General features: G+C 45.8%; 1 protein-coding gene across 8 annotated transcripts in view; it reads left to right on the top strand.

Annotated features, from left to right (window-relative positions):
- ATP6V0A1 (ATPase H+ transporting V0 subunit a1) overlaps window positions 1–24351 on the top strand; it is a 50347-nt gene that overhangs the window by 4525 nt on the left and 21471 nt on the right. For 2 of the 8 annotated variants that reach the window (XM_032772779.2, XM_032772778.2), the window contains exons 5-17: window positions 4267–4370; window positions 5336–5462; window positions 11778–11860; window positions 12658–12751; window positions 14233–14445; window positions 16161–16311; window positions 17984–18123; window positions 18925–19082; window positions 19723–19813; window positions 20733–20851; window positions 21698–21914; window positions 22736–22843; window positions 23581–23655. In XM_032772779.2, coding sequence (XP_032628670.1) covers window positions 4267–4370; window positions 5336–5462; window positions 11778–11860; window positions 12658–12751; window positions 14233–14445; window positions 16161–16311; window positions 17984–18123; window positions 18925–19082; window positions 19723–19813; window positions 20733–20851; window positions 21698–21914; window positions 22736–22843; window positions 23581–23655 — 1680 coding nt within the window. The remainder of the gene's footprint in view (window positions 1–4266; window positions 4371–5335; window positions 5463–11777; window positions 11861–12657; window positions 12752–14232; window positions 14446–16160; window positions 16312–17983; window positions 18124–18924; window positions 19083–19722; window positions 19814–20732; window positions 20852–21697; window positions 21915–22735; window positions 22844–23580; window positions 23656–24351) is intronic. The other 6 variants (XM_032772786.2, XM_032772784.2, XM_032772783.2 and 3 more) reach the window with 4 other exon arrangements.

The following is a 24351-nucleotide window of genomic DNA, read 5'->3' as shown; positions in this document are numbered from 1 at the left end:
CTGGTATCGGCCTTTGGAGAGACTTTGTGAGACTCTTAAGATTGTGCAGGCCATTGCACAGTGCCTTCAACACTTGAAGACATTTTTCATCTGTAACTAAAAGTCTGTGTATTCTCAGTTATTTGTAGTAATTAATTAGTTACACAAGAAATGGCTCACAATTGAAATGACTTTGTACTCAATCTTTGCACATTCTGGAAAAACGGTAGTGGGAGAAGGAGAATGAATAGAATATTAGTCATAAAAGAACCAAATGACACGTCTCCAATGAAGCCCTTTCTTGTCCATTACATAACACATACATATATCTGTTTCTGTTGTTGATGATAATGATGATGATCCTTTTCTCAGTCTTCTTGTCTTTGCTTATGAAGAGCAGTATGAACTGGAGAGATTTCTCTGAATCTTTTACCATAAGCATCCTAGAATGAGAGCGTAAAGAAGACTGGAAAAGTAATGGTTAATGGCATGCAGTCCCCTGTCTCCCTTTCCTCTAACTCCTCTCGCCATCTGCTTTCTTTAGTTTGTTTTGCATCTGTCATCCCCCTCTGGGCTCTGGATTAGTAAATTAGATAGTGAATTGAATCCCTTTCATTGCTTGTGAAAATGAAGGTGAAGGGGCTTGAATTGTGTGGGCTATTTATACCTGTCAAGCACATTTGCAGAGCAGAACTTCTTGTTTCTTGCGGTTTCTCAAGATTTGGTTTTCTCACTAATCCAAGGGAAGGAAGATGCCTAAATCTCTAATTTTGGGCCTTGAAATTAAGGGACTCCTTATCTGAGCCTGATCCTCCAAAATTGCTTTAAATGATTATTTGATGTCATTCCCATCATCTTTCTAATTTATATAGTCGTATACACAGGAGAGTGTAGGCTTGGGAGTTTGTTATTCAGAATAAGATAAAATCCTCTTTGGAATTCTGATTCTCTGTGATACTCTACTGCAAGCTGGTGAAAATTATGATCAGAGACCTTATGGAATGGCTAGTCCTCCATCTTCCTCCTACATTGTGTCTGAACAGCTCTCACCTTCCCTAACAAACTCCCGGTAGTCTGAATAGTCCTGCTACAGTTACATTTCACGTAATAACTTACCCTGCCAGAAGGTGGATTTGTTATCAAGATTAACAGAACAGGACAGCTGTCAAGTGATCATTGTATCCCAGCATCTGGCAGTCAGAGGCTCCGGGACACCAAAGCATCGGGTTGTGTCCCAGACTAGCCTAGCTAATAGTCAAGCACTAGAGCTTTTTCCACAGATGTGTTTAAGCAAGAAACTATCCTTCTGCCTTGACAAATACTCTGAAATATAAAATGTGTTGTCAGAAATGAGACAGCCTCATTTAGTCTAACAGATACCTTACAAAAAATCTAGCAACAGTAAATATTATCTTATTAACAAATGCAATACAAGCCCCTTTGGTAGAATTGATCTTATTTTCCATAATTTTGTTAGATCTAGGAATTCTGCCATTTTAATTTTAAAAGGTAATTTTAAAGTCATTCAGTGTGTGTGTGTGTGTGTGAGGCCTATTTTGGTTATGTTCTTCTATGAAACATTAAGGTTTCCATGCAGTTTACTTTTATTTGGATTGAATGCCTAAAAGGGTGGAATGGATTGGCTTATAAGGGAAAACCATTTCTTAATCACTCTTTGGACGTACACTAATGGTTACCTTAATGTTTTTTATTTTTACTTTTTGTAAACTGTAGCTAAATATTCATGAGCAAGCAGTTGAGCTGTATCTTGTGTGTGGTACATCAGCCTGGCAAACTTCTCTCCCAGAACAAGGGGCCATTTTTGATTGGCAAGTAAAATATCTTTCCAGGGTTTTTCATTATGAGAATATGTGGGCAGATGGATTTTGTGCCTGCACTCGTAAACTTGCATAACATTTTTACAAGACTGTAGTGTACACACAATTTACATCTTTAGGGATGAATTCTGCTTTCGTGTGTGTGCAGGGGCCACTCATTGAAATTGGTTGGAAACCTGTGCACATCTCAAGGTAGCACTGGGTCCTTTTTGGCACAGAAGAGTTCCTTAATTTCTCCATTTCCTTTTATAAACTGCAGGGGTGGAAATTTTGGGACAGAATCCCTACTGATGCATTGTGTTAATGCTCTGTGAGAGGATGTGGTATTAACATCCTTCCTAATTTGAATCACTAATATTTACAAGTTATGTTCCCAGGAATTTCAGCCTATAAATTAGTTGCAATAAATAGAAAGTAATTTACAGTTTCTCAGTTTACCTCACCTACCTTCTCTCTCTCAGAAGGTAATATCTTGTACTGAACCAACTTTTGGTGCTGTAAGGTACAAGTTTTCAAGCTGTTCAGAGCACTTCAGGTCTCTGGAAAGAAGCAGAGTGTCTGAGCTAAATACAAGGTCGGACAAGCAGAAGGGGTGATGAATGTTGGAGTTGGTCACTTGAAATGAAGCAGGCAGTTGGGCATTAGATTGTTATGCATAAAGGGTTTGAAGTGGGCCATTAAGGCCAGTAGGAAGTGTGGTGTGTTCACAGATGGTTGTAATGAGCCATAAAACTATTGTCCCCGTTAAGTCCCTGGGGTGTTGGTGTCTAGCAGACTTATGAATTTGAGTTCCCAGGCTTGCCTTTGGAAGGTTTTGTGCAGGTTTCCCTTGAGGGCAAGTATTGAAAGATTGGATATGGAGTGATTGGTTTGTGAAGAGTGTTCACCCACCAGTGATCTGGTGGTGTTGTCTTCTATCATTGTTCTGTGGGAGTTAATTTGAGAGCATACAATTGTCTGGTTTCACCCATATAGTTGATGCGGCATTAGATGCACTCGATGAGGTACACTGCATGTTGTGACAGGTATGCCTAGGACCCATGAATCTAGAAAGGTATGTTGGGGGGGTATTGATCATTGTCGGAGTGGAGATGTGTCTGCAGGTTTTGTATCTGTTACTCTGATTGGGTCTGGTGCCACTTTGAGTGCGTCTTGGTTCTGGGGAGCTTGCTTCTGATGATGAGTGTGGTGAAGTTGAGGGGTTATTCAAAGACAAGAAGAGCTCAGGAAAGATTTCTTTTCAGATGTGGTTCCCCCCCCCCCAGGTGTGGCTTGTAGTTTGATGATACACCGCATGGCTTCCATTGTGGAATGGTAGGTGGCAACTCGGAGTGTGCAGTCAGTGAGGTTTTTTTTTTTTTTCCTGTGTTGAAGCAGGTTCTCCTGTATTTGGGTGACCCTTTCCATGATGACCAGCAAGTCAAGTCATGTGCTTGTTTAATTGGTGGCACTGGCGTAATTGATGATATTAGGTCTATGTACATCACTGGCATATATTCAGCACCTAGATAAAAATATCTTACAAGGGGGAAAAAAAAAGGGGCATTCACTCTCAAAAGTGCATTCTTCAAGCTATAGGCATTGTGCATTTATGGAGGGAGAGTCAGAGTCATGGATAGACAGGACATCTAGCAGCTGGGACTCTCCGGTTTTATAACTGGCTCTCCCACTGACTTAGCATTGAGAGATGAAGGGACTAGGCTAAGGTCACCCATCTTTAGAATGAAATGATGCTACCTGTGCTCCTCAGTGGGATATTATGATGTTTAAAGATCTGTAAGGCATGCAGTCATGGGTGTAGCAGAAGTGCAAACTTTCCTTATGTTTTAGTCAACTGGACCTACTACAGAAGTCTTGCTTGGGCAGCATTCTTCTGAATCTGGCCAGAGTGGACTGAATTTGAGAGAGTGAAAGAATCCTGACCCCTGTTGCACTTAAAAAGGCAACCTATGTTTGCACCGCCCGTAGCTGCTGGTAAATTTATTGAAAACGCACAGACACACAGCGGTATTACGGTACATGAATGAGTATTTCTCTGTACCTCTCCATCCATTTCCCCTAAGTTCAGAAAGTAGTGATGGAAGCATGTTGGGTCACTCTACACCATAATCAAAAAGTTAAGAACATTTTTGGGAACATAACTTTGGGTAAAATCTAACTTCCACCCATCTGCAGAATTATATATCCCACAAGCATCTTGTTTTTCTTTTGCAATCTCCAGATCCTTTTCCACAGAAGCTTTGCTGAGCCATTCTGCTTACCTCTTGTTTTTCCCCTCCCTTGTGTGACCCTTGGTCTCTGTTATTTCATTTTCTTTTTTTGGTGTCCTTTGGAGGTATATTTTTTTTTTCTTTTTTTCCCCTCCTCTCCTGAAAACTGTTTCCTGGTTCCTCGTTCCCTGCATGCCACTAACTAGTTTCATTAGATATTAATTGATTTGTGAATTCAGGCTGAATTGCATCATCAGCAGATGGCGGATCCAGACCTGCTGGAGGAATCCTCTTCGCTCCTGGAGCCAAGTGAGATCGGAAGAGCTGCCCCTCTGCGACTTGGGTAACAGCAACTTTTATACTTTCCGTTTTGTCTGTTTGCCTTAATTGTTCACTCCCATCTGGAATCCAGAGGGCTTCAAACACAGCCCTGAGGATCTCCACACTGGGACCTTCGGCCTATCGGGGTCAATCCACAGTCAACTAATAAGGGTCTCCATCCTTCCCTGCCCCGCCTCTGCTAACTTTCCAGCCCCTGCTAGCCCAGGGAGAAAGTAGCTGAAAGAGGAAGTCATTCTCTGGTGTCTTGCATAGCAGCACAGAAACCTAGAGCTAGCCTATTCCGTAAGCATTTGAGGCCTGATTTTCAAACTTACAGAAAATTCAGAGCTTCCATTAGTCAATAGGAGCATAGCACCTTTGACAATAAGGCCACTTCTTTTTATCCCTTTTCATTAGTTGATTCCAGGTCACCTTTGAAACAGAAATGTAGAAGCCACAAGCACTTTTTTCATACCACTTTACCTGGACCTAGGAGTTTGCGCCAGTGGTCTCCTCTAAAGCAAATGCCTATGGTCTTTGAAAGCTGTGTAGCCTGTTGCTGCCCTGCCTGCCTAGTACAGTCTTTGGTGTCGAAGTTACAGAAGCAGCGTGAAACTGACAGCAACAGGCATGGAAGTCCTATGACTGAAGGGGAAGCTAATGCATTCGCACTGTAAAGTGCTTTTTACTTTGTAACTATGGTACTTAATCTGCAGACAGTAAGGCTTGCTCTTAAAGGGGATGGAGGGTACAGCCTTTGACATGTTCTAGCTGTTTCCTCTTTGTGTGTGTGTGTGTGTGTGTGTGTGTGTGTGTGTCCCATTTTGATTATAGAACTAACCACAAACAAGTCAGCTGGAGTTTGTGGCTTTAAACCTTGATTTATCAGCTAGCCTCCAGTTAATCTCTTGGAGCTCCAGCTTCTTTGTGCTCTACAAACATTACTAGGGGCAGCAACCTAATCCACAGTTTTTCCACCTCATGCAGATTTGTGGCCGGCGTGATCAACCGTGAGCGAATCCCTACCTTTGAGCGCATGTTGTGGCGAGTGTGTCGAGGAAACGTATTCCTGCGTCAGGCTGAAATCGAAACCCCCCTGGAAGATCCTGTGACGGTAAAATGAATTGCTTTTCATGGAGGCAAAATACTATGAGATCCCAAATGAATAACAAATGTACAGTCAGACTTGGGTCCTAATCCTGCAATGAGCTCTGTGAGGGTTGGCCTCTTCACCTCATCTACCTGCATGGAGTTCATTGCGGGATCAGGTGCAGGATCAGGTCCTGAAATAACAAAGGCATTTGTATCTGAGAAGTGGTTTCTCCCTGAAACAGCCTGAGTTCAGAGTTGTTTTTCACCTGCATTGTATGTTCACTGACATTGCATGTTCTTGAGACGTGCATGACTGCACTGTCTTCACTATGGTCCTCCCTGCCTGCTCCTTGTATTAGTTATCCCCTCTCGTCTTAGGGCTAGAGTTGCAGAATCAGGGCCTTCACTTGTAACCTCTTTGAGATAGAGACTCCTCCTTTGGTAAAGTGCCATGCCCATCTACAGTACTGTGTAAGTTATTCCTGTCTGCAACAGAGGCTGAGCAACCTCTTGCCTTGTTTGGGTGGTGACCAGTTTAGAAGTCTCTGTATAGAATCTGTTGCTCATTTGGAGTCCCCGGGCGACGCTCTGGAACTGCTCCCCACAAAGCCAGTCAGGACTTTGGGAGCCTCCTCTCCCTCGGAGCAGACTTGTTCAGGGCAAGAAGCTCACACGACTTCACCTCCTGGGTCTCTCCTTGGAGCATTCAGCATCCTCTGCCCCTCCGTGCGCTTCCCACAGCGAGCCCACCCAGGCTGGGTCCTGAAGCCACAGTGCTTGCCCACCCCCCAACTTGGTGGGGGGGGCATCAGACGTGAACTCTCAGCCAGCAAAACAGAGGTTTACGTCGATGACAGAACAAGTTAAACAGACTTGGAGATACAGTGAACCAGACCCCTCGGCCGGATCCATTCTGGGCAGTGAGCCAGACCCTAGGTCTGCACTTCACTCTGATCCCAGGTAGCTCCAGACTACCAACCCCCCAGCCCCTCCTCTCGCTCTCGGCCTTCCCGCGGAGGCGCACCTGATCCCTTGCTCCAACACCTGCAGTTGGCACCTTGCCAGAGGAGGGCCCAGCCATCAGTTGCGAGATACAGAGTGCCAGGCATTAGGTGCACTGGCCCTTTGCTCTGCAGATACTAAGAACGCCTAGGGACACTGAGGCACCACACAGTATCAGAGCAACATTGGAACAGCCCAGTCGGCACACTCTCCCCCTGTCGGACCGAACTGGCCAGGTCACTCCAGCCAGTGACTGGGAAGTTCGAACCCACCAACGTTCCAGTTGGATTGCCCGGCATTCTCTCCAATTCCTTGGTGTGGTTACACCAGGCCCTCCCAGTTTTGTGCCTCTCTTGGCTTGAGTGTGCTTGAGCCATTGCAGGCCGCATGTGGAAGGTTGATGCGGCCTGTACCCTTTTGCCACCCCAATACTCCTGGGTTAATAACGGGACAGGTCTTCCCGACATCTCTGGGCGGCAATTCGGGCTCTCTTGGTAGAGCCCCATCTGCCTTGGCCAGCTCTGGGTTGGGCAGCCGCACTTGTGGCCAGATACAACACCTCTCCACCCATCTATACTTCCAACTTTCCACAGTCCCACCCTTGAGCAGCCCAGCCCCCTCTTCACTGGACACCTGTTCCTCCCAGGTCTGGCTAAAGACACAAGTTTATAGTGTCTGCCAGGGCCAAGTTCTCCATCCCCTCTGCTTGTCTAGAATTCCCCAGGCCAGGCATGGCGGCATTGGACACTGTGATGGCTTTAGCTTCTGATAGCCCCCATAAAACGAGACCAATCCTGTCTCCCTTGGGATCAGCCCCGGATGAGGCCCATGGGCTGTAAACGGCTGGATCCCATAAGCCAGCATGTCCGACCCTCTCTCCAGGACTGGGTTGCTTTCCCGATGACTCTGAATGGGGAACACCTAGGGGAGATGTCCCCACTCAGGGAAGAGTCCACAGGGGTCTTTCCCTTCTCCCCCAATCCTCCCTTTCGGTCCAGGGTCCCTCTCACTCTCCTCCATCCAGCAGCTTTGAGGGGAAGAACCTGTGGATTCCTGGGGCACCACCAGCTGCCTCTGTTCCCTCAGTTCTACTTCCGCTTGGGAGTCCATTCCCGGGACAGGAATCCCTTCCCCACGGACTCTGTCCCTGCAGCCTCCCCAAGGGGTTGCAGCGCTGTGAACCAGCCAGTTCCCGAGCTTCCAGGAGGATCTCTCTGAGCGTCGGTCTGGGATTCAGCTGCTGGGGCAGGGAGGGACCTGTCCCTCTCACTGGCTGGGCTGGTCCGCCTCCCTGAGCCTGTCGCTGGTATCCCTCCCTGCTGTATAATCTTTCCCAGCAGCACATCTGGACAGGCAAACCTGTGGCAGCTGAACCTGCCTGCCTGGGTGTCCCCCACTAGTCGGGGTCTCAGCTCCCCCCGTGCTCAGCGCTGCCCGGCTGTCCCAGTGGGGCAGGCAGCGAGCTCTCTGCTCTGGTTCAGCATCAGCAGCCAGCGTGAGCCCCTCTCTGGTGTGCAGGGGCGGGGAGCATCTCTCTCCCCCTCAGTCCCGGGGGCTGGTTACAGTAGGCAGGTATCCTGAGTCCGCAGCCCTCCCGCTGCCAGCAAGGTCATTGCTTTCACTGACCATTCGCATCCCACAATTGGTTCCCTGGATTAAATTCAAACCCTGGATTACAGGGCAGGCGCTGGATCCTTCAAAGGCGAGACAGCACCCCCAACAGGGCCGCAGCGATCCTGGAGAACCATGACCAGCCAGTCCGACCTCCCCTGCGCTGCAAGGGACAGGCCATAGCAGGCGGGGCTTCACCCAGCCTTCACCCAGGTCCCACAGTCCTAGCAGCTCTGCGGCGCACACCACAGTTCCTCTGCCGCGGGCCTCGCCCCGGCAGCGGGTTCCCACTGATCCTGCGGCAGCCCTAGCCTCCACTCCACCCATCCATCCGTGCCGCAGCTGCTCCCTGCGCTTTCCACAGCTCTTGACTCTCTCTATGCCGCGGCTCCTCAGGCTCTGGCTCCAATCCCATCCGTCCCTCGCCCTAGGGTGAACCAATCGTGAACGATCCTTGTCTGGTTGGGACCAGACTCTCAGGAGTGCTGCTGCTGCCCCATCCTCGTAGCCCATCTGGGTCAGAATCTGCTCCTCAAGCGTCTCCTCCTCCAACTGCACGATTACTGTGCCTTGATGAACTTCCCATGGCGTAACTCGCTCTGTGCACAGGATCACAATGCCTCTTAAGGAGATGACGAGGCTCACATTCACCGTTCCTGGCTCTGGACCACAGGCCTTGTCTGCTCGTGGCTCCCCCATGGTTCCAGAAGAACCCTGGGTGTGAGCAGAGGATCTGGATTCTATGGTTATCAGTGTACAGGGCTGACACCATAGGAGACATTTGTAGGGCCAGGGCTGAGAGCATCTATTGTCAGGGCAAAGGCAGGGCTGGTGTGCCAGAGGAGAGTGCTTGAGTACCTGACAGGCTGGTTTGTTGGGAGTTAACACCCAGCTGACACCGGTAAGACTCCCTCTAAGGACGGCAGGGAGGAGATTCGAGCCCTGGATGCCGCTGAAAATTGTCACAGTGGGCTCCAGAATGGAGACAGGCGTGTGTGTGAACCGTTCTCCAGCCACAGTCACAGCATTAGAAGTAGGGTGGATTCTCCACAGGAACACTCCTTTCTTGTTGTGTCCGTCCAGCTGTGGACTCACCCGGCAAGGGTCCACATTCTGCAGCGCTTCACAGGGTGAACCCTCCAGATGGAAGGAGAGTACCCTTGGTGGTGACTGTCACTAAGGAGTGCTAGGTACAATGCAAGCAGCTACGAGGCTGCTTCATGCAGGACAGAACTTGGGATCTTTCTATGCCATCTCTGTAAAAGGCAGAAGAAAGTTCCTGTCTGTTTCCCATCCAAGTGAGTTAAGTGAGAACAGGCTACAATTCAAATAGGGACTCCACCAATACCAAGTGTAGAGGATGTTGGGTGCCACTCCTCTCACTGAGCAGGGTTGGGCTGGGTAGCACGTGGTCTCCTGAGGCAGGAATGCTCTAAGCTGATATGCTGCCAGCTTAGCTCTCTGAAGAGTGCCGGGCAAGCACCCTTGCTAGCCTGGTTGTTCCCCGGTGAAAGGGTTACACAGGTTGACTTGCTGTTTCTTTCCTTTAGGCATGGTCTCTTTCAAGAGTTCTGCCTGAGCAGTGAACCAAGGCTGTGTCTTAACTACCGTTATTAAGTGCTCAGACTCATTAAGATAGATCACTTCCTTTAGCAGGCAAAGAGGAAAGGTCATATTTCTACACAAAGGCCTCTCAAAAGAATAAAACACGTACAGCGGTGGCATACAAATGAGAGAGGCCTTGCTTGCAGACTTACTCAAGGAAAAACTCCCCTGAAGTACTGTGTGGTTGAGATCTGCAGGGGTCAGGATACAGGTATTTGTCCAGGGGCAGCTTTAGCTTTTTGCCGCCAGAGCAGAGGCAGGCAGCCTTCGCGCTTGCCTGCGGGAAGCTGCGGTCCTGCAGATTCACGTACCCGCTGCTAGAATTGCACCGAATCTGCGGGACTGGCGGACCTCCTGCAGGCATGCCGCCGAGGCTGCTGACTGCTGCCCTCGCAGGGACCAGCAGGTGCCCCCACCAGCTTGCCGCCCAGGCACGCACTGGAGCGCGTGGTACTGGAGCTGCACTGATTTTGTCCCCAAGGTGGTGTGCCCTCTAATGCTTCCAAAAGTGGAATGCAACTTATGGAAGTCAGGACAAAGAGTACACAGGGTGAAATCCACCTACCTCACACAAGCTGGACTAAATCATCTTGACGTGGAGGGCTATCCTGGGGCAGGGAGAAGGAGTCACTCCTTTCCCAGTTTGCAGACATAGCCAGTCTTGCAACCCGTCCCTAGTTAATAAAGACTTCCGCGCACATGCCCAGGAGTGCCAGGCATTAGGTGCACTGGCCCTTTGCTCTGCCAGATACTTAAGAACTGCCTAGGGGACACTGAGGCACCAACACAGTATTCAGAGCAAACATTAGGAACAGTCCCAGTTCGTCACATGCACTATTTAAAAAAACAAACAAACAAACAACTTTTAATCTTTTAAAGATGGCCACCAAATGTGAGCTTCAAGGTCTTTTAGTAGCTCTTAGTTCCATTGGCCTTCCTTACAATTTAAATGGTGAACATTCTGACTAGGAAGGATGCTTATTTTATTATGTTAATGGCCATCCACTGATGTATAGTTCCCAAACACTGGAAACTCTGCAACTCCATAGCTGCTTCAGTTAAGAATAAGCAAAAGGAGGACTGTGGGCTGCAGTGAAATAAAGATTTGAAACATTCAGTTGTTACTTCCTATTTTCCCTATGAATTTGGTTGCTGTGTTGCTCTACTGATAGCTGAACTGCATATCAACTGTCTGCCAGAGAAGGGCTATATTCTTAATTTAAGGAAGTGTTGGACAATGACATTACATCTAGTGTTGTTCTGAGAAGCATGAAGCTAAATTTCCTATGTAAGGTAGAACAACATCTTATTAACAAATGCAGGAAAGGGGGGTTAGATATCTAAATCCAAACAGCTGCACAGAGAATGTGCTGTGGACCTCCCTGGAGAACCCCAGGTTTTTAGGCCCCTGGGCATTCTTGTAACTAAATATACCACGTACATCACCTCATTTCCATTCATTCTTTTACTTGCTGCTTTTAGTTGGAGTGGGGCTGGCGGGAAGAGCTGACGATACACACCTAACTGCAGCCAAATGTTGGGCAATAAAAATTTCCAACTTCTGCGTGATTTTTCAGTTTATTCTTGCACAGATTTTATAGATCTGATAAGCAGATAGACCATTTAGCTCCAGCACGAAGAGACCACTAAGCTAAGGGTATGTTTATACTACCTGCCAGATCAGCGGGCAGCCATCAATCCAGCGGGGGTCAATTTATCGTGCCTAGTCGACTCTCCCATTGGCTCCTGTACTCCACTGCCACAAGAGGCGCAGGCAGCGTTGATTGGGGGCAGCAGCAGTTGACTCACTGCAGTGAAGACACTGTGGCGAGTAGGTCTAAGTATGTCGACTTCAGCTATGTTATTCACATAGCTGAAGTTGCATGACTTAGATTTATCTCCTCCCCCCAGTATAGACCAAGGCTGAGAGAGAGTTCCTTTCAAAGTGAGTGTTTTGTGACTGTGTGAGGGTATGTTCTTGACTCAACGTGCAGCTATAATTTCCTGTATATTCGTACATGGAACAGGGAAAATACAGAGCTATGTGGTAATTTGCTATAATAGCTAGTTCCTGTATAGTACTTGGGTCTTGCACTGCATCTGTGTTTGTCTTTTCCAGGGAGACTACGTGCACAAGTCTGTGTTTATTATTTTTTTCCAAGGTGATCAGCTAAAAAATAGAGTCAAGAAAATCTGTGAAGGGTAAGAAGAAATCAGACTTAAAAATACTTGTGGCTTGATTTTTTTCAGCTGTGCTCAGCACTTCTGAAAATCAGGTTGTTCACATATTATATTTGTAATGCATCTTGAAATACAAATTGAGTGTCTAAGTATGTACTTTAACGGTTCCTTAAGCCTGTGTTAGTCAGAAAATCTAGGATGATGCAAAGAGTAGCATAAGAGAAATCCTTAGGTGACCTTGACATAGTAAACCTAAGAAACATCAGCACATGATATGTGTTACTGAAGGTTGTTGTACAACCAAATTAGCCACCCCCAGTTTTTAATCCATAAAGTGGATGAATTGCTTTTGCTGTTATAGCAAAAATGTGAAAGCGATCAAGTTATCGCATACTGAAATTAACTCGTGCTTCTCATCAGAAACATGAAAGATTTCCTGCTGGTGGAAGCCAGTGCTTCTGAAGGGCAGTTACGTTGGTGTAATAGCTGTCAGTTGAATGCACTGTTGATTACTAGTTAAAGGTGCTGCTGAGACTTGTTTTGTTGCCCAAGTTCTCAACATATTTTTTTTCTCAGTTTTTCTCTTGGTCAGAATTAATTTTACACCTGCACAAAGGACTATGTTAATGTCAAGGGCTTGACTTGGATATAGAAGTCAGTGTGGTCAGATAATGGTTTGGCCTTGAGCAAACTTGTGTTGTAGCTATCTGCCTTGGTGAATGTTGGTGAGACGTTTTCACTTGCAAAGCCCATAATCTTAAAACATTCCTTTACTGAGCATTATGTATCAATTTGGCTTTTTGTCTTAAACCATTCAGGTTCCGTGCCTCCCTCTACCCTTGCCCAGAGACACCACAGGAGAGGAAGGAAATGGCTTCTGGAGTCAATACCAGGATTGACGATCTTCAAATGGTAATAACGCAGAACAAACTGGGTCAGTGCTGCATTAGCCTGTGGAATGCTGGGTGGCTCACATGACCTGAAGGGTGGATCTCATTTTGTCTGAGACTAATTGGCCAGGCTAGATGTAGATACGGCTTGTGCTAAAAGTTTCCTGTTAAACAAGATCAAGAATCTGCTGTGAGATTAAACAGTTGCAAGAGCCGAGAATAATTTTGTTTCTCTGCTTGGTTCCATTCAGCTCCCTAGTTAGGCTTAATTTTTCCAGGAGGCTGAGTGACTAACCCTCTTTGTAAATTCTAGCATTGGTATTGAAATTCGCACTAGCAAGCAAGGGAGTCAGAGAGGCGTGTATGTCTTCAAAGCTAGAAGCAGGATGGTCTGAGGCTTTCTTCTTTAGGGTCTTTGTAGATGAAAATGGTCAAATCTGTGTTCACAGATTGATTAAAAGGCCAACAGTAGTTGATGCTGCCAGAGGTCTTCTGCCTGTCTGTGTACTTTCACATCACGGTGCCCTGGAGGTCTGCTGTTTTAAAAACTGATCTCTCTTGTGCTACAGCTCTGGGTGTGAGTGAAAGCAATGAATAAACAAGTGGTTAGCAAAGAGTTGAATCAGCAACCTGTAAGCTGCCTGGCGCCAGCTCTGTCACCGCTGAAACCAGGGAAAGGGAAGCATGATGCATATCAGGAAGCTAGAAAGGGATTTAATGGAACGAGAGATTTATGGAAATAAAACGTTGAGGACTCATGCAAAAGCTACAACGAAAGGTGTTGAATGCAGGGCCCTGCTTTTACAGATGCCAACTCTCCTAGCATGAAGCTGCTGAGACCAGCTGCTTAGCAATCAGAAAATGGGCAAGAATGCAGGAGCAGCCTAGTTCCAAGCTGCACCTGATCACTTTGTCACATACTGCCATTTCCACTTGAACTTGAGAGGCTTTACAGTCTCTGAAACTGTCTTGGCCAGATCTGGAGGCACATTCCAGTCAGACCCCACCAGAGAACTCTGCCGGTTTTGAGAGCCAAATGTGAATGAATTCTGACCCTTTAAACATAAGCTCCCTGTGTCCCCTACCACCCAAGGTGGATCTCTTGCAGTGCACAACACACAGTCATTTCTCTGCAGCTTTGAAAGCAAATGTCAGTTGAAGCCGGGTGGAGAAAAAAATCTCCCCTTGGGAATCTGAACATTTCCCTTTTCCCCTTGCAAGTCTCTGATGGGGTGAGGTGGGGCAGGAGGAGAACGGCCTATAGCTGTTCTGTACATTTCTTTCCAGGAGTGTCTTTTGGCTAAACTAGGGTGCATGTGAGGAGACTGGAGAGCATGTTCCAAACATACAGCAGTGAGGAGGCATTGGGCTCTCAGCCCTCCACTGACTCAGGCTTGTCCGTATGCCCTGACCACTAGCAGCTATTGTGTTGTGCCCTGCTGTGTGCTACAGATTGCAACCAAATCCCTCACTGCTGTCTTTGTCCCACTTTTTCCATGCAAGGTGCTGAACCAAACAGAGGATCATCGCCAGCGGGTCCTGCAGGCAGCTGCTAAAAATATCCGTGTCTGGTTCATCAAAGTGCGGAAGATGAAGGCTATCTACCATACCCTGAACCTGTGTAACATTGACGTGACCCAGAAGTGTTTGATTGCTGAAGTCTGGTGCCCCGTTGCTGACCTCGATTCCATCCAGTTTGCTCTCAGAAGAGGAACCGTGAGTATCTCCTCGCTTTTGAACTGCAGCAGTTGTCACTTACCTCCCATGCAAGTCTCAGCAGACCAGCCCCCTTCAGCCACCTGAACCCTGATGAATCATTGCACCTGAGGAGCCAGACTGAACTGGAGTTTTGAAAGGCATCTCTTAGGCTGTATGTAAAAATGGCAACCTTCGTAGAGGAGACATTTAATCTGTAGCAACCATTGTTACCAGAAAAGCACTCACCCAGAGCTCCAGAAAATACTGGTTGTTGGAGAGATGGACTGAACAAACATTGGGGATACTTCAGAGTTGGTTGCTTGCCTGGGCAGGGGCATGTAATGCCATAAAATGAAAAAACAGAGAACTTGTCCAGAACAATATCTGTGCTTTTTCCTTTGATTGCTGATCTGCTTGCAGCTTGGGTTGACTCTGCTCATTGGACAGAGGTGACTAGAGCTCTGCAAGTTGGCAAGCTCTGCAGGCTGGCAAGTCCAACAAGGAGCCCACCCATCAACTGCCCTCCAGAAAGGCTTGGAGGGAACCTGGCAGCTGGCACAGTGAACATGTCCCTCCTCAGAGGGACATGGTCCAGCAGTGAAATATGATTCCTGTTGTCAGCATTTTTATGAAACCCATCTTCCCCGTCAGTTGCTGAGCTTCTTCCTGACCTATAGGTCTCCCTCCTGCAAAATTCTAACATGCTTTTGGGTCTGAATTCTTTGAGGATCAGGCCCTGGATGATTGGCTCTCCTTGTTCTGAATCCTTCCCCTATGCTAGCACCATCTTTCTTTGATCTGAAGTCCTTCAACCATAAAAGCAAACAAGATCTTTAATCTAGATTCCTGTATTCTCTCTCCTCATATGACTAGGGTACTTGCATCGATTCATGATAAAACAGGAACATACCCTTTGCGCAAAATCATTTCCCAGTATTGACATGCTTTTCTGTTATCTCAGAGACAGTTTTGAAGTGCTGCTTTTATGCTTCTTAGCAGCAGGCACTGAGCCTCAAATAATGGCTCGTCCGTCAGATCTGCCTCTTAAGCAAGTCAGATGCTGTGTAGGTACCATGTCTGAGTGGTGAAAACTGGGACCTGACTAGATGACTAGTGGCATGTCAGGCACAGTAGCACACTTACTCTCCTACAGACCTGTCTGGCCAAGCTCCATTCTTCCAGGATTTCTGTCACTCTGCAATGCAATAACTTTTGACTGTCCATCCAATCAATTCAAAAATTTCAGGCAATGTTTTAGGCATCAGGAGAGAACCTTATTGGTTTTGGGGAAAACTGGAAAATCAGAAGGGGGAACATAGAGTCCCTGGCATCTGGTTAGCAGAGCCAGCAGGCACAGCCACCTCTGTAATTGGCTTTAGATCAAAGAACTAGTTGATGGGCGTCATTAATAAATTCCCGCATATGCCCTCCCCAGATGCTGCCCATCCTCCCAGTACGGTTCCTAAAATGTTAATGCCTGTGACTTTATGTCCCAGACAGGAGAAATTGGAATGGAGAATATTGGAGGAGTGGGGGGCAAACAGGGGGCTCACAAAGGCAGGGGAAACTTTTTCCTAGGGCCACAGTGTGTTCCTGCATTGTGTAGTGGACCACAAATATGCAAGTTCTCTGTAGCTTTCCTGATGCCAATGAGAGGCAAACCTGCCCCTCTGTCCTTGGCTTGTCTAGGGAAGGAGGAGTGGCTAACCTCAGTTTATCTGTTTTTAATACAGGAGCACAGCGGATCCACTGTTCCATCCATCCTGAATAGGATGCAAACCAATCAAACTCCGCCAACTTACAACAAAACCAACAAGTTCACTTCTGGCTTTCAGAATATAGTAGACGCATATGGCATTGGAACTTACCGGGAGATAAATCCAGGTAAACACACAATTTGTCTGTTCATCCCTCTGATCTGGTGACTGGGTGGCCTGGTTTCTCCCCTGATAGTCAAAGCCCTTGCACAGGATTGACCCAGCAATCTGAGCAAGTGCAGCCTCTGTTACCATGAATTGTAAAACATTGTTGCTTTCCATCTTTGAAAATGTATAGGCCCAATCATGTGTATGTTAATGCAGAATCTACCCCCTTATGCTCAGAATTGTCTTAATGATAAACTGTTGCCAGCAAAGAGCTATTTTCTGGGCACTAAGCCAAGAGGTAGATTTCATAGCAAGGATGACTCCCTTTCAGCTGTAAAATGCGTTTCCTGGAGTGGCGAATGCAGAAGTGCTCTGAGAGATCAGTCTTATCAGAAAACTTTTGATTTCAGGCTAAATTGTCATGATGGTAATCTGCTTTATGCAGGCAGGTCACGTTACAAGAGTACTGGGCCACAAAATGCAGACTCAAGGCTGGTGTGGTTTAGCAGATCAAACTATAACAGCAGGTAGAAATAGGTCATAGAATCATAGGACTGGAAGGGACTTCGAGAGGTCCTCTAGTCCAGTCACCTGCATTCATGGCAGGACTAAACATTATCTAGACCATCCCTGACAGGTGTTTGTCTAACCTGCTCTTACCATCAAACCTGCATCTAACCATCAGAGACATGATAGAGTATAAATAAGTGCTTGACCTTTTTGACTGGCTGATAGGGCTCACTGGAGCATTTAAACTTGGTTTGTTTGTTTTTTAATTACTCTACTCTAAATTTGCATTCCTGATAGTTAGAGGTACTCCAAAAAAGTAAACTGTTGTAACTTGTAAATTAAAGGTATGAATGACTTAATTTCTCTTGTCCCCTTGTAGTCATATTTGTGTTTAGATTAAAAGGTTTAGTACCTTGTAGCTTCTGCATACTTGAGCAACTGCATCCCATCAAGCTGCTGCAGGCTTGTGTGAAGGTGGCAAGTTCAATCTGTTTCCATGATCTCCTAGAAGTAGCACAAGTAGTATTTTTTTTTGGCAACTGAGGATACTTGTTAATGTGCTAGGTTTAAAGAAGTAAAAAGCCGCAAAATGAGACCTTTCAGTCAGATCATCTGGGAACCAGTTGGACCAGAGAATAGAGAAAACCGTTTCTTACCGTTTGAGAGAGGTGGAGATGATTGAGGTCACAGTCCAGTCTCTCTCTTGCGCAGCCCAAGCTAGTGATCTACTAGTACGCAGTTGTTCCAGCTGGGTTTTCTAGTGCCTGTCTTCAGTCTTACTACTTCTCAGTGTCTTGAGGGTGGTGTATCCACTGATTCCACAGGGAAGATGATTAAGGTGAAATATCATGGATGCGTTGGGAAAGAAGAAGCAGTCAGCATGGGCACAGATCTGAGACTTGAGGAGGATGGGAGATTGGCTAGCAGTTGCCAGCATCAGAGAGGATATAAATGTCTTTCCTTTTCAATTTAGTTAAAGGTTGCCAGAAGCTTATTTCCACACATGAACAGAGCTGCTCTTATAAGTTCCATGAGGTGATGTAGTTTCTTCCAGTATCTCCAGTGAAGGTTGATCCTGTTTGGAAGATGGGAATGAATATATGAATTGTATTGCTAATGGAATAAGTGGAACCAGAGAGCCAAACAGAGAGATGTCTGGTCTGTTTTCCCCTCGCTTCTAGCTCCGTACACGATTATCACTTTCCCATTCCTGTTTGCTGTGATGTTTGGAGACTTTGGTCATGGAATCCTGATGACGTTAATTGCCGTGTGGATGGTGGTTAGGGAAAGTCGCATTCTGTCACAGAAGAATGACAATGAGGTAAAGAGCTAGGTCAAGCTCAGTTCTGTATTAAAGCAAAGAGACCTAAATTGATCCTCCCCCCCCGAACCCCGCAAACTGCCAATAGTACATCAATTTTTTTTCATGTCCAGTTTGTCAAAAACATGAACAAACTAATAGCAAACAAAAGTCTATAGACCACAAGATGATGAGTAATGCCCTTCTTAGAATTGTGGGGATTCCTTTGGTTTGCATTTAAGTGTCTGAAACAATGATCCAGGCAGACCGTGGTTTAATGGTTAATCTGTGAGGTTTTCACCACTGGGGGTGCCAGTTCCCTCCCATGATAAGTGGTTGTAAACCAGAGACTAAACTGCAGTCAAATGTGTTCTCACTCATGGCCCACTGTCCTAAACATTCCCATAACTTGGTCGTGCTCGCTTAGGTGTTGGATTGATAAACAGATCTGTCAGGACTGAAACACATGGGCAGAGCATGGGAGAAGCTGTTACAGCACCTGCCCAGGCTCTGACTATCTTCCCGGCACCTATTCACACTGAAATTTTAAGAAATTTCATCAAATGTGATATTTTCTGTACGTCCCCTGAGCTGTAAGGTGAGACAGTCCCACCTAGCCCATTCTGGTAGGCTGGCCAGCTGTCCTCCGGGCTCAGTTTGCGTCGTCCTTGCAGTTGTAACCCTTGCAGCCTTAATTCTTGTCATAAAATGGCAAAGGCTCAGTGGCTTTAGTCCACGACTGGCAGCCTGGGCCCTGGAATTGGGTAACTTCAGCCTTTGTTTTTGTGTGTGCTTGTCCTCACTCACTTTTTTATGAAACAGATGTTCAACACCATTTTTAGTGGTCGGTACATCATTCTGCTAATGGGAGTGTTCTCCATGTACACTGGCCTTATCTACAATGACTGCTTCTCCAAAGCGCTTAATATGTTTGGCTCATCATGGAGCGTCCGGCCGATGTTCTCGAAAGGCAACTGGACGTAAGTAATTAGGTGCTTGAGAAGTAAAACCATAGGGCGGAGTTCCTGAATCCGTTTTTCAGGGTTTGTAATTGCATAGGAATGTATGCATGGCTGGAACCACAGCAGTGTTATTTCTCTAGGAAACATTTCTTGGGGGAGAAAAGCCACATGCTGTGTAAAGAAATACAAAGAGCTGCAGATGTTTAAGTGAAAATGGTCTTTGGATAAACTGGGTGTCAGTTGGCTCCCCGTGGTCTAGCTCCCCCAACAGAGCCTTAGACGCACTGTTAAAATGCATGGAAAGAAGCAAATTGCTGGTAGTTCTCCTCCCTTCCTCCTGTGTGTGTATTTCACTGGTGATCCCCTTCCACCCAAAATAGTTATTTAGCTGTCTTGCCAAAGAGCCTGGTTATTCAGATTCAGGCAGGAAGGTCCTGCTGAAGTCTCACATGGGCATTGAACTGCACGTGGAGGCTGAAACGTTGGTTCCTTAGGCAAGTTCCCAAGTAACACAAGGATAACTAATATTCCCGTTCATTGTACTGAGATGCACTTGCCCTTCATGGATCAGGAGTGAAGCTGGTGTTCTATGTTCTCATATTTTTTTAGTACAATTTTTACAGTTTGTAAAGCTTTATATCTGTTTGAACCCAAACAGAGCAGAGTTGCTTCAGAACACCCCTGTCCTGCAGCTGGATCCTGCCGTGGCAGGGGTCTTTGGTGGACCATATCCATTTGGCATCGACCCGGTAAGAGTTCTTCCTTCTGATACACGTGGCCTTAAACGCTTTTCTGGCTTATGTAACTGTAACTTTCTGGTGCATGGTTGAAAAAGCTAAAGGGGTGTGTGTGTGTGTGTGTGTGTTATCTTAGCAAACTCGGGGGAGTAATTGTTGAGGAAAACACTGGGATGGATGGTGGAGTGGGTTCCATTACTTATCTCTACTATGTCGCCGATTAGTGTGATGGCTTCTGAGTACTGAAATGGTGACCAGTAGGAGTTCTGAAGGTCTCTCTTTATTAACCCTTTACCTAGCTATTTAGGGCTGCAGTATCCCACAGCACTGGAGTTATGTTTGGTATTAGGCTTGAGAGCCTGTCATGCATTTCCTAGTGAACTTGTCGTATCATCTTCGGCTAAAAGCCACCCATGTGCCTCGGAAATGTGTATTTCTGGGTAACACCATTTGACTTGTCTCTTTATAAGCTACTTGGTTTCAGAAAACTGCCCTTAAGAATTGTTTTGCATTTGAACTGATCCTGTATTTGACGTTAGAGGGGTTTGCTGGTATTAGAGGCCAGAAGACACTTTGTTCAAAAAGGGAACTGCACGATTCTTTCTCAAGCAACAGCACAGATTGTGGCAAGAGGAAAACTGAGAACTCCAGCTGGCCACCTTGGAAGTGAGCAAGGCTCAGACCTTGCTCTGCTTAGGTGCTGGTAAGATTAGCTGTTACAAGGGAAACCACAATCCCTGAATTTGAGGTTGGCTGATAAGTGAAGAAACAAGATGATTGAATGTTTTATTTTAAAATGTGTTTGTAAAATGTATAGTGTCTGTACCTATCTTCTGTTCCTGGCTAGCTTCTTGTCCTGTAAATGCTGCTTTGGTTCAACTGTCTTCCTTTCGCTCATTAATTCGGATTGAATCCATGTTGTTTGTGACAGATTTGGAATATTGCCAGCAACAAGCTGAACTTCCTCAACTCCTTTAAGATGAAGATGTCTGTGATTCTTGGCATCATCCACATGCTTTTTGGTGTCACACTGAGCCTTCTCAACCACATGTGAGTGCTCTTTGGTCTGTTTCTTACTAGGACAATACACTTCCACTAGTGTAGAATGTCTGTATGAGATTTATCAGGGTGAGATTAGATTCTTAGGTTTTCTCATCTAACTCTTTATGCCTCAAGACCGTGGATCTTGCAGCAGGTTTTAAGATGGAGAGATTTTAACATGAGTTTTTCGTTAGTCAGGAAACATTTCATTATGGATATTTCTCATCCTGTGAGACTATATTTGCATATCGTGATGGAGTAGGGTCTGTCTGGGCGGGGGATGGGAGAGCTGGGGAGGACTTTAGGGGAGGGACAGGACCTAGGCTTGTAACCTGAGCAAGGTAGGGGGGGAGGGGTGTCAGCACCTTTTGCCCAGAAGCTGGAGAAAGGAAGGGGCTGGCTGTAGGGGAGTTAGTTCAGTTTCAGTTTGGGGCTGGATGGTGGGAATTCAGGGTATCCTAAGCTGGGATCCAAGCACCCTGAACCCCCAGAAGGACTCGATGGAGGGGTCCTGACTGTGCCTACAAGCTCTGCTGTAACCTGCGGTCCTGTTGTCCATTAAACCTTCTGTTTTACTGGCTGGCTGAGTCACTGTGGGTCCCACGAAGAGAGTGCAGGACTGGACTCCCCCACAATCCGTGAAACACACCAAATATTTCTTATCAAAAATGTAGTTCTAAAGATGGTTAGAAATGCAGAAACTCACAATTCGTTTGTTCTGAAAGACTCTTCCTCTTGTATTATCCGTTAAAAGTTAATTTCACTGTCTTAGTCTGCATTAAATTTATCTAACTCATCAAATGTGGTGATGCTCTAACATATGTCAAACTCTCTCTCATTCCTCTTTCTCTATAGCTATTTCAAGAAACCACTGAACATCTATCTTGGGTTTATTCCTGAAATGATTTTCATATCGTCATTGTTTGGCTACCTTGTTATCCTAATTTTCTACAAGTGGTCGGCCTATGACGCTTACACTTCAAAGGATGCACCAAGCCTTCTAATCCATTTTATCAACATGTTTCTTTTCTCCTATGCTGATCCCAGTGACAAGATGCTTTATAAAGGACAGGTATGTGTCTCACTACAATGATACAGGGTGAATGATGGTCTGTAATGTGAGAGAGAGGCTTTCACTCCAAAGAGCTTAACTCCTGCAGAGGAAATAAAACATGAAACAAGAACCTAGTGATATAGGGTAGCACACTTTTATCCTGAAGCATCCTGAGGTGTTAGAGAGGCTCTTTTTGTGGCAATTGTTTTCACTCCTAAGGTAGGAACACACACTTTTTGTAACGTTTTGGTTCAAAACAGTAACTTCTCCAGCAGAGAATCCAGGTCTTTCTGAAAGTAACTATCAGACCTTGAGCATGATCAAGACACCATATGCCCTACCCTATTTGTCACAAAGTACCATGGGTTCTTTAAGAACCAGAAGTGGTTAGGACTTACTGAAGTGGACGTTTTAAAAAAAAAAAAAAAAAAAAAGTAGCATAGTGCCATCTAACTCTGTGCTAAGACACTAGTCCCGACAGACTCGAGAGCCACTCCCTTTGCCACCTGACAAACGGCCTCTGCCTGCAAATCCACTTAGATTTCCCTTGGAGGTCTCTAACCCGAGTGATGACCATGCCTCCTTTGCTTGGGGTGTACAGTCTGATGTGAACACAGCCTGAGGTGATGCAGCTTCAGACAAACACTAAGAACAGTTCAGCTCCAACTATCACTTCCCAAACCAGCAGACTGAAGGATCTGTGTACCAGGGAAACACTTGTATATGGGAGTTATTCACAGCTGAGAGTTGCAATGTGCATGAGACTTGTTCTGTAAAGTACCTTAGCAGGAATGGAACATTCACTGCATCACCTTGTACTGTATCTGTTTTTTCCACAGGTAGGGCTTCAGTGCTTCCTGGTGGTTGTTGCACTGCTGTGTGTGCCATGGATGCTGGTAGTTAAACCCTTGGTCCTTCGCCATCAATATTTAAGAAGAAAGCATTTGGTGGGTGACTGTTTTTGGTATTTCTGATTACAACTATTAGTAGTTCAAAAGCTGTAGGCTCTGTCTTGGTCTTGGATACATAGGTTCACATTGGGGCATGACCTCTGAAACCCCTTTGCGTGTGTGCACACACGAAGACAAGTGGGTTTTACCGGACACAAGGTGTTGCCTGCTTGCCTCTGAGATCTGGATCTAGCTCTGATTTTGCATTAGAAAACCTGTGTGTAGATGCCATTGTAAAATAAATACATCTCGCTTGGGTACTCTCAGCCCATGTAGGAGCACAGAAGCCATCAATTATTGAACTTGTTTCTGTGCCTTTCCTTGGAGGCCAAAGTGCAGAAGCAGAGATACAATTAATAGTGAATTGATCGACAGTAATGTCATCAACCTGATTAAAGGAGTTTAGATCTAAAAATTAGACTAATCTTTGCTTGTGAATGTGGGAGCTTATCTCTTAGGGTGTCTTTTTGTCTTTTGTGGCTATGCAACTGTACTTAAATATACCTATAAAATGTAGGCACCTGACATACATGCATTGAGGCTACTTGAAAATTCTCCTTGCATGTACGGCAGAGAACTGTTAGGATGTTACAGTCCGTCAAAGTACAGTTCAGTTAAAGACACTCCCTCTCCCTTCTCTGACCATCTTCCATCCTCCCATGTCCCCTCCATTCGTCTCCCTTTCTCTTTTGTTTTTGTTCCTCTTTCCCCTTCTTTCTTCCATTCACTATCAGGAAGGGCAACCCATGGAGGGCCAAGTCAGCACAGTCCAGAACGCGCAGGCACTGGAGGCAGCAGCAGCTGCAACAGTGAGTGGCTTTAAAATCACATGACGGATTTAAAGATGGGGAGTTGGAATTACACTCCATAACCTCTGGAATATTATATACATATCTGCACTTCCTAAGTGGTTAACGAGATCCCCCTGTGGTAAAGCAGTCCCTGTCTCGGCAAGATAAGTTCCGGTACCCTCAATATAATTGTGATGCATTCCTAAATAGTCATACACACAAATGAAAGAGAATAACTAAGTGACCCTATAATGCAAAGACCCTTCTCTGGAAAGTGCTGGGGAGATCCTAGCTCACAAGAATGCCTTGTCTTCAGACCTCCAAGATGAAATCCTCTTGTTTTACCTTCTTGCATATTTGTTTTTGTAAACTAGATTTGACCTCTTCTGTTTGAAATCTTTCTGTTTTACATTCCATACTCCAAAAAGTCATACATATGTGTGGTCCTCTCAGCAGCACTAACCCTGTGGCTTCACGTCAACAGTTAATGGTTTTTTTTTTTTGTTTTTTTTTTTGTCTGCTTCTTTATGGGGACTTGTAGAATCTGATGTTACTGTGAAATAGCTGTGTACCAAACAGAGCTGTGTGTAAATCTATTAACTACCATCCATGTCCAGAGTCCACGGCCAGCTAGTGAGTGAAGCAGCCTTCATGGCTTGCTTCACCAGAAGGACATATTTCAAGTTGTTGTCACGCACATGAAATGTGGCCTCT

This window comes from Chelonoidis abingdonii, chromosome 21, assembly GCF_003597395.2.
Source record: "Chelonoidis abingdonii isolate Lonesome George chromosome 21, CheloAbing_2.0, whole genome shotgun sequence".
NCBI lineage: Eukaryota > Metazoa > Chordata > Testudines > Testudinidae > Chelonoidis > Chelonoidis abingdonii.
This window is presented reverse-complemented; position numbering and strand designations above follow the sequence as displayed.